General features: G+C 42.1%; 1 protein-coding gene across 1 annotated transcript; it reads right to left on the bottom strand.

Moving 5' to 3' along the window:
• Positions 1-2,637: 2,637 nt before the first annotated feature.
• On the bottom strand, positions 2,638-4,698 carry LOC127900752 (uncharacterized). Its single transcript, XM_052435955.1, has 3 exons — positions 4,119-4,698; positions 2,965-3,764; positions 2,638-2,880 (listed from the first exon to the last, which is right to left on the bottom strand). The coding sequence occupies exons 1-3, from the start codon at positions 4,696-4,698 to the stop codon at positions 2,638-2,640; spliced, it is 1,623 nt and encodes a 540-aa protein (XP_052291915.1).
• Positions 4,699-9,921: the final 5,223 nt, after the last annotated feature.

The following is a 9,921-nucleotide window of genomic DNA, read 5'->3' as shown; positions in this document are numbered from 1 at the left end:
CAGGGAGCAGAATAGGCGAGCAGACATTTTGGCTAGAATGGCAGCAGTAGTCGACCCAAAAATGCCAAAGTCGGTCCCTCTAGAAATAAAGTGCACCCCAAGTATCGAGCAGAATTTGGGGGTGTTGCGGATAGAACAAAAATGCTCGTGGAGGGACCCGATAGTTTCATACCTTAGAGACGGGGTATTACCACCACATAAGCTGCGAGCTCGGAAGATTAGAGCTCAGGCCTCGAGATACACGATGATCGATGGGGTACTGTATCGGCGAGGATACACATTACCGTTCCTTCGGTGTTTGGATGACGACGACGCGGATTACGTGCTGAGAGAAGTACATGAAGGAATTTGTGGAAATCATTCTGGCGGGAGGTCCCTGGCCCACAAGGTCCTAAGGCAGGGATATTTCTGGCCGACAATGCACCAGGATGCGCAAAAGAAAACCAGGGGTTGTGCAAGCTGCCAGAGTTTTGCAAGTTTCTCCAACCAACCGCCAGAGAAGCTCACCTCTATGGCCTCCCCTTGGCCATTTGCTCAATGGGGAATTGATCTGATCGGCCCATTGCCAAAAGGACGAGGAGCAGCAACACATGCAATAGTTGCTATAGATTACTTCACGAAGTGGATAGAGGTGGAAGCCCTTAGCAGGATCACGGAGAAGAAAACAACAGACTTCGTGTGGAGAAACCTGGTCTGTCGATACGGGATCCCTTATGCCTTGGTAACGGATAATGGCAGGCAGTTCGATAATCACAGCTTCAGGGATTTCTGCCAGAACCTCGGGATAGAGCTGAAGTATTGCTCGCCTGCTCACCCTCAATCGAATGGACAAGTAGAAGCCGCCAACAAGACCATCAAGAGGCTTCTGAAAACCAGGCTTGGTGCAAAAAAGGGTGCGTGGGTTGACGAGCTGTCAGGTGTGCTATGGGCATACAGAACAACCCACAAAACCGCAACGGGGGAGACACCGTTCGCTTTGGCTTTCGGACACGAAGCGGTCGTGCCGGCCGAGATAGGAACGACCACACACCGGACAGATCATTTCAATGAGCAGGAGAACGACGAGCAGATATGTTTGAATCTTGACCTGCTGACGGAAAAGAGGGAGCAAGCAGCCGAGCGATCAGTCACTTACCAACAAAGGGTTGCTCGGTACTATAACCAGAAGGTGAACATACGGCAATTCAGGGTCGGAGACTGGGTACTGAGAAGAGTGAATCAGAGCACCAAAGATTCCACTCAAGGAGTGCTGGGACCGAATTGGGAAGGGCCATATAGAGTCAAGCAGATAGCGGGACCCGGAGCTTACAGGCTGGTTCGCGCGGACGGCCACGAGGTGAAACGCCCATGGAACGCAGCACACCTCCGAAAATACTTCCAGTAAGATTTGCTCACATTTGAGAGCTATTTCTGCTCAGGCTCGTTATCGCTTACCTTTTACGCTTTATGTCCCAAACAATTTTATGTAAGTCGAATCCTGCCATTAATGAAGCAATTTTACGCTTGAAACCAAGAAATTATCCAAGGCATGCAAAGGCTCGCCAAGTCTCAAAGCCTGTCTTATGGCGAGACGGAAGCCAAGCATGCCAGGATCTGCTCGGCCACGAGAAGGCAGCAGAATCCCAACATTTGAAGAATCCAAGGCATGCAAAGGCTCGCCAAGTCTCAAAGCCTGTCTTATGGCGAGACGGAAGCCAAGCATGCCAGGATCTGCTCGGCCACGAGAAGGCAGCAGAATCCCAACCTTTGAAGAATCCAAGGCATGCAAAGGCTCGCGAAGTCCCAACGCCCGTCTTATGGCGAGACCGAAGCCAAGCACGCCAGGCTCTGCGCGGCCACGAGAAGGCAGCAGAATCCCAACATTTGAAGAATCCAAGGCATGCAAAGGCTCGCCAAGTCTCAAAGCCTGTCTTATGGCGAGACGGAAGCCAAGCATGCCAGGATCTGCTCGGCCACGAGAAGGCAGCAGAATCCCAACATTTGAAGAATCCAAGGCATGCAAAGGCTCGCCAAGTCTCAAAGCCTGTCTTATGGCGAGACGGAAGCCAAGCATGCCAGGATCTGCTCGGCCACGAGAAGGCAGCAGAATCCCAACCTTCGAAGAATCCAAGGCATGCAAAGGCTCACCAAGTCTCAAAGCCTGTCTTATGGCGAGACAGAAGCCGAGCGTGCCAGGATCTGCTCGGCCGCGAGAAGGCAGCAGAATCCCAATCCTCGAAAAACCCAAGGCACGCAAAGGCTCACCAAGTCTCAAAGCCTGTCTTATGGCGAGACAGAAGCCGAGCCTACCAGGATCTGCTCGGCCACGAGAAGGCAGCAGAATCCCAGTCCTCGAAAAACCCGAGGCACGCAAAGGCTCACCAAGTCTCAAAGCCTGTCTTATGGCGAGACAGAAGCCGAGCGTGCCAGGATCTGCTCGACCGCGTAAAGGCGAGCAGAATCCCGAACATCGGAAAATTTTCTAAGGCAGGTGGCGAAACCATATACCAAGCCATAGCCAGCTCGACCAGACGAAGACGAGCAGGCTCTCGTAATTACCACACAAGAGAGTAATCAAAAACATTTCTATTAATTTGTTAATAATTAACAAAGCAGACAATCTTCACAAACATTGTTCATTACAATACAAGAAACATATCAGGAAGGTGGTGGGTCAGTAAGCCCAGCAGCGTCGGTTGGCTGGACCTCCTCAGCTGCAGGAGGAGTATCACCAGTTGCATCCAGAGGGGCGCTCACCTCGCCAACATCAGCAGGGACCGCACGAGGAGGAGAGTCTCCCTCCTCAATGACGATTGGCTCTACCCCTTCGGCATCTTCGGCATCTTCCTTGGCCGCCTCCTCGTCCATATGTTGAGCAACACCAGCTGCAAGGTCATCCATCTTCAGATCAGGGTGTTGCTTTCCGAGGACGGCCATGATACAACGATAGGAATGCCGAAGTCCCTGGTCGTACTGGTTGTCGGCCTCCCTCTCCAAGTTCTCTGCATGAGCTCGGTGGGAATCGCGGAGAGATTCGAGCTGAGCCTCATACATAGCCCTCTGCCCTTGGAGATCCTCCTTAACCCTGGTCAGTTCCTCCTCGAGGGTAATGGCTTTTGCTTGAGCAAGAGACTCTTGCTCTATCAGCCTGAGGTTCTCAACGTTTAGCTCCCCCGCCTTTTTCTCGGCAACGTCAGCTCTGGTCGTCGCCGATTGAATGTCCTCCTTCATCTTCCTGTCGTAACGGCCAACCTTGGCCTTATAGTAGGTGGCCATGCAGCTGAGATGGAAAGCGCTATACTGCATGGCTCCCACCAGCTCGCCCAGGGTACAACCGTCAAAGCCCTCCAGGTCCTTCTTGCTCACGAGTTTAGACAACTCATTGAGATAGGGAACCAAATGTTCTGGTCGGCTGTCGGGTAAGCGAGACCGAGGCACAACAGGTGGAGAAGAGGAAGCAGGATCAGTGACTGCTCCACTGGATTTCCCGACTTTAGCAGAGGCAGGAGGGAGAGCCTGCAAGGGAGGAACCTGCTGCACGATGTTCTTTCGCTTCGCAGCGGGAGCATCTTTGCCCTGTTCCCTATCGACTGTTGGAGGCCGAGAGCGTTTCCTGGTCAGAGCTCCAATCACTGCGTCCTCCATCTTATGGCCAGGAAGTATCAACCGAGACTCGAGGAAGTTGTATGTAGATAGCAGTTCTCGGCTCGAGCAGGAGTTGGCCAGTACAGCCTCGACCCGTTTAAGCTGACCAGGTCGGAGCGGGAAGTGAACACCCCAAGAAACTACAGCACAAACAGACACTTGGTTAGAGACAAACCAATACAGCAAGAACAATTATGGATACAAGACATCTAAAGCGAGCAGGCAACCTGGGACCGTGAAACGGGGTGGGACGCGACAATCCTTCCCGTCTATTTGTGCAACTTGACCCCAGGGACCCCCAGCAAAAAAGAATTTCCTCTTCCAAGCCCCACCACCACCAGTTGGAAGATCAGTTATGGGTTTCCTGCTCTTGGTACCAGATTGGAAGTAGTACCAGCCGGCATCTTTAGGGCTGCTCTTCAGCTGGTACAGGTGCTTCACCTCATCAACCGTGGGCTCGCTTTGGCAACATCTGTCCCACAATATGAACAGACCAGAGAGCACTCTCCACCCGTTGGGGTTCAGCTGACCAGGAGCCAGATTTAGCCCGTTAAGTATCCGGGCAAAGTAAGGCTGCAGGGGACACCTCAGCCCATACTTAAAGCTCTCCAGATACAGGGTAACGTATCCCCTAGGAGGCCGACTAGGTGTATCCTTCTTTCCTGGGATCTTAAGAGGTATCTCACCAGGAATACTATACCTAAGTCGGAGGTCATTGAGCTCGTCAAACGTGGTCGTACACGACATGTAATCAATGGCATAATCACGCGACAAGGCTCTACCTCCTACTGTACCCCGTTCTTCTGGTCGTGATGTTCCAGAGGGGGACACCTCACCAGAATCACCTTCCCCCTTCTCACTCAAGGTGCCTCCAAAGCCAGAAGATCCCTCTTCACCACTACTTCCGCTCGTGGAGGTCGTTTGGGGGGACATCCTCCTAGCGCTAGTCCCGACATTAGACCTAGTAGGTTCTAAGGGGACCCCGGGGTCAAAAGCAGAATCAGCGGGCTGACTAGGCAAAAAACCTAGTTCGTCGTCACCAACCTCAACGACCTTCTCCTTACCCTTCGACATATCCTAAGTTCTAACCAAAACACCACCGCCAACTACAACCTCAAGCAAAGCAGAGAGAAAGGAAATTACCTACAACTAACCAATACCGAGAAAATAGAAGAAATACCTGGAGCAGGGACTCGGTCAGAGAGAGACAGGGATGACAGCTTTGATGCCGAGGTTCATTCGCCGGAGAGACAAGAATGGGGAAAATGACGAGTTCGTGTTTGAAGATTTTGGGTTTTCTTACTGAGAAGCAAACTCTTGGGCTGCCAGCATTTAATGACGCATATTCCGAGAATCTCGCAACCGTAGGTTTGAAATTCAAATGGAGGGGTAGATTTCTGCCACATCACCGCATCCGCAATTAAATGCGACACGACTCTTGGCAGCCTTTTCCAGTCCCACGCGAACAAAAACCGTCGAGTTTCCACTGCTGGTCCACTACATTACCCAACACCAGAAACTGGGGGACCGGTGTTTGGGAGAGATACTATATGGGAGAAATACGTCGACGAGACCAGGAATGACGAGCAGATATGACGAGCAGACATCTAATGGCAGAGCTCTGCGAACCGGTGTGTTCCATAAAAGCCTGGCACGCGGAGGAACAGGAGCAGAAATATCCTGCTCGTCCACGATGTTGTCATCCGCGAGGCCAATTCCCTATAAAAGGTATACGGCCATTCCGGCTAGAGGTCGATAGGCGAGGAGACCCGGTCGACGGCAGTTGGCAAGACATGCTCTCCAGCCCGAGAATCTAGGCACGACAGCCACGCTTTCCCCTGAACCGTGGCGTAACACGCAAGATCTCACAGAACCACGACAGCCACGCTTTCCCCTGAACCGTGGCGTAACACGCAAGATCTCACAGAACCACGACAGCCACGCTTTCCCCTGAACCGTGGCGTAACACGCAAGATCCCCCGTTTGCCCATACCGCAGCAGTCAGAGCCCCAGACCGTCTCGAAAAAAGCGGAAAACTGGGATTCAGAGGGAGCCTATAAAAAGGTAGCCAACGAAGGTAAAAGGGTTAGCATTTTCAAGATAAAAGAGAAAACCACAAAAAAGCCATAAGACCTGTGGCAAGCGTTCCCCGAACCTTCATATCTGACTTGAGCGTCGGAGGGTTTGCGCCGGGAGAACAACCGGCGTACTCTGACTTGTCTGTGTGTGCAGGGACATCTGGAGAAGAAGCATTACTAGGAGACCTCCTGATCGTGGTAAGGTTGATCGAGCAGGGATCCTGGTCGTAGAACGAGGAGAACCGGAATCTCGCATCAACACAAGTCATAAGGTACAACCAAAAACTAAACTTGCTCCGTTGAATCAAAATCTTAGTTCTAGCACTTTAAAGGAGATGAGTTTAATATTTAAAGAATTGTGAAAAAATTATTAAAGTTATAACCTATTTATGGTAGATTAAATAAAATGCTACTCAAATAAAGCAAAGCCTTAAATCCCATCAAATCTCAACAGAGGAATCAAGCCACACCAAATTCTTGAAAATTTTGAAAATTTAATTTTAGGGATAAATAAGTAGTAAAAATATTATCTAAATAGTAAATAAATTGAAAAATTATTGACGTTGACGTTGACCTTGCACTTTCTTGGTCGTGAATCACAATTTAATCCATTAAATGGGCCTACAAACTCAAATCATAGTGACTTTTTCCTTTTTCTTTTTCTTTTTAGCTTAATATATTTATATACATCTTATTTTATTCAACCGCTTTCTCTCATACAAGTCATAAGGTACAACCAAAACCTAAACTTGCTCCGTAGAATCAATATCTTAGTTCTAGCACTTTAAAGGAGAAGAGTTTAATTATTTAAAGAATTTTGAAAAATTACTAAAATTACAACCTATTGATGGTAAATGAAATAAAAATGCTACCGAAATAAAACAAAGCCTTAAATCCCATCAAATCTCAACGGAGGACTCGAATAAAAAAAAAAAACTAGTTTAGAAAAATCAAACCAAATTAAGAAAAAAAATTAAATACTTCCTAAACTAATCTACATCTACATTCATTAGATGTGTACAAAATAAAATACATTAAAAATAACATTACTATTTGTATTCCATTCTTATCTTTTCTAAGAACATTAATAAAGAAAGAAGAACATTTTATTGCTTAACGCAGACGGGGTTGCAATCAATTCATTTTTCAATCAAATTATGAGGGGACAGCATGATGCAGTGGAAGATAAACTAGGCCAACCGCAGGTCAAATGAATAATAAATTTAAAAAAGAAAAAGAAAAAGTCGTGAAGTTTCAATAGCTAAGCCAATTGGCAAAACATTTGTCCCTTTGAAAAGAAACAATTTATTTTTCTACACCATTAACCAAGGCATCGAACTTTTGGTTTTATTTGATAGTGACGATGAACGAACTTTAAACGTATCGTCAATGGCATGTGCTTGGAAGTTGGATTTTAATCCCACAAAAAAGAAGAGTGAACTCACTTTCATGATAATCGAAAACGACCATTTATGAATATAAAAGGCCACGGGCTTTCGAATGCATTATTGCTGTCATTTTAACTTACGGAGTACGCTAATGCATGCATCAAATCATTGTAAATTCAATTGTAAAAAGTTTAGAGCATAATAAGCTCACTAAGAACATATATAATATTATAATGGGTTATTTAATTGTATGGGTTATTTCATTGTATGCTCTTTAGACAAAAACTTTTAAAAATAACACTGAATGTTAAGAATTTAATAAATTAATAATTTATATTCTTACATATAGTAGGGGAAAGCCACTAGAACCCCCTCTTTTGGCGAAATTAAACATTTTGTTTCTCATGATTTAACACCACCGGATTCCTCCTCATGAATTTAATAATTTTCCATTAACTGTCAATCTTTTTACTTTAAAATTAGTGCGTTCGTTTTCCAACAGTTGAATTTGTTTATTATAAGCAAATAAATTGTATTTTTAAAAAGTGCATCAAGTTGTTTAATACTGTAACGTCAATGGTGTTGATTTTAGAATAGTGGGAGAAATTTGGATAATTTCACCAAATTTTGGTCATTTTCTCAAAGTCTCAAATTCTTACATCGAATACAAGATTATAAGTAATTAAGTATCGTAATAAACAATTTTTCTTTTTTATTCTTGTATGAGATAGATATCGAAAATATATATACGGGGCTTATGTCGATACATTATGTATCTAATGTTCACAATTGTGTATCATATATAAAATTTGGAGGAAAAACTCATAAACCCATATGATGCTCTTATGCTCTATTTATAAAATTTTTGTTAATTAAATAATGATGATAACAAAAAGAATAAAATAAGAAAGTGATATGTGAGACGGACAAGGACATGGGATGAACAAAACAAAACAAAATAAAATAAGATAATCTTTTTTTCTATTAAATTGCATTAAAATTGGTTAAATAACAACATCATACAAGTCACTCGAGTTTTTTAGAGACTCAAGTATCGATTAGGTGAAAACAACATAAAAAAATCGATTAGGTGAAAACAACATAAAAAAAAATGACTATGTTCTCTACACTTACAAGCTTTATTGATCAATAGTTGGCCCCAAATATTTTGTCTCGAAATAAATAAATCAAAGGAGCCAAATGACAAAAAGATGAATGTGATAATTGCAAATTTGAGCTAGAAACCATTTTATTAATAAACATGAAAGCGATGGACATGGGATAAACAAAACAAAATAAAATAAAATACGTTTTATTGATCGATAATTAGCACCGAACCTTTTGTCTAGATGGAAATAAATCACAGGAGACAAATGATAAACCGCTGATTGCAACAAAGAGCAAGAAACCATTTTATGTACGAGAGAAATCATGGCAAGATACAAGAGCTAGAGATTGTTTTTAAATTTTAATTAATAAATTACATACATAATGTTTAATGAAATAAACAAATCTGCCGTTGCCGTCTTCACCATTGCTTGATCTCTTTAGAAGTTGCACGATAACATTAATATATGAATTTGTACGAACTAATTTGCATTATAGTTATTTATGTTACATAAGCAGCATTGTTAATTTACTTTATTTTTGTATTGATGTAACATCACATTTACCAAACTTTTAACCCACTTGAGATTGATGACGATAGGACGGCTGGCAAAGACATGTTGCGTGTTTCATGCACGAGATTTGTGATGATTAAAAAAAAAGTAATGATTTCTAAATCACCAAAATGGCGTGTTTACTTTCTGGAGTGAGAAGTGTGGATTCCTCTCACTCCAGTATTTACTTCACTAAGTTGGAAAAGGATTGGGAATCTCATTTTGTGGGCCTCACTTATTTTTGGAGTGAGGAGTGGGAGTGGGACTCCCATTGGGGGGGGTGGGAGTGGGAATCCACTCCTACCTCTCCATTTTCTACCCTTTTTTAATTTAATTTAATTTAATATGTTATAATGAATAAAATAAATAATATTATTATATTTAACTAAATAATAATTTGCATTGATTCTAAGTTAAAATTATTTAAAAATAATATTATTATATTAATAGAGAATTAATAAATATAATATTATTATATTTATTTTAAAAATAATATTATTATATTTATTTTAAAAATAATAGTATTATATTTATTTAATATTAATAATTAATAATAATAATAAATAGTTTATTCCAAGAAAATATTAATTTTGTACTAAATAATATTATATTACTATTTTATATAATAATAAATTTAATATAATTATATTAAATAAAATAAAATAATGTTTCATTTTATATTAAAATTAAAATTAATAAAAAATTGTGATGTTCATAATTAAGAATATTAATAATTATTATAAATTTACAAATATAATAAAATAAATATTTATTCATTAAATATATTTTTTATTAGCTTTGTAATTAAAAATTATAATTCTTTAAATAAGGATAAAATTATAATTTGAAACTATTTACTCCTAATCCAAAACAAAGTAAACACATAAATTGGATTCTGATTTCCATTCCATGCTTCCATTTCAGTGTAAGTAAACAACCTACTCCCACTCCCACTCCACACTCCCAATCCTAGGATTCCCACTTCAATCCAAAAAGTAAACGCTACTTATTACATTAAAAAAAATAATGATTTCTGCGCGGCCTTTTCTTTTTGTGTATTAAATCATTTGATATTTGAAAATTACATTAGACCTTAATTAATTTAGATTTGAACCGAGTATGACTACTAGAATGGCAAAACTCTCCCAAAAAATATTTAATGCAGTCTCA

This window comes from Citrus sinensis, chromosome 3 (assembly GCF_022201045.2).
Source record: "Citrus sinensis cultivar Valencia sweet orange chromosome 3, DVS_A1.0, whole genome shotgun sequence".
In the NCBI taxonomy this organism is placed as follows: Eukaryota; Viridiplantae; Streptophyta; class Magnoliopsida; order Sapindales; family Rutaceae; genus Citrus; species Citrus sinensis.
The sequence above is the reverse complement of the archived record's forward strand: the minus strand, read 5'-3'. Positions and strand labels throughout refer to the sequence as shown.

Coding starts and splice junctions, on each gene's coding strand:
- LOC127900752 (XM_052435955.1), bottom strand. CDS start 4,698: ATGTCGAAGGGTAAGGAGAAGGTCGTTGAGGTTGGTGACGACGAACTA. Junction 3,765..4,118: donor CGGGTGGAGAGTGCTCTCTG/GTCTGTTCATAT, acceptor TTTGTGCTGTAG/TTTCTTGGGGTGTTCACTTC. Junction 2,881..2,964: donor CAGAGAACTTGGAGAGGGAG/GCCGACAACCAG, acceptor CCTGATCTGAAG/ATGGATGACCTTGCAGCTGG.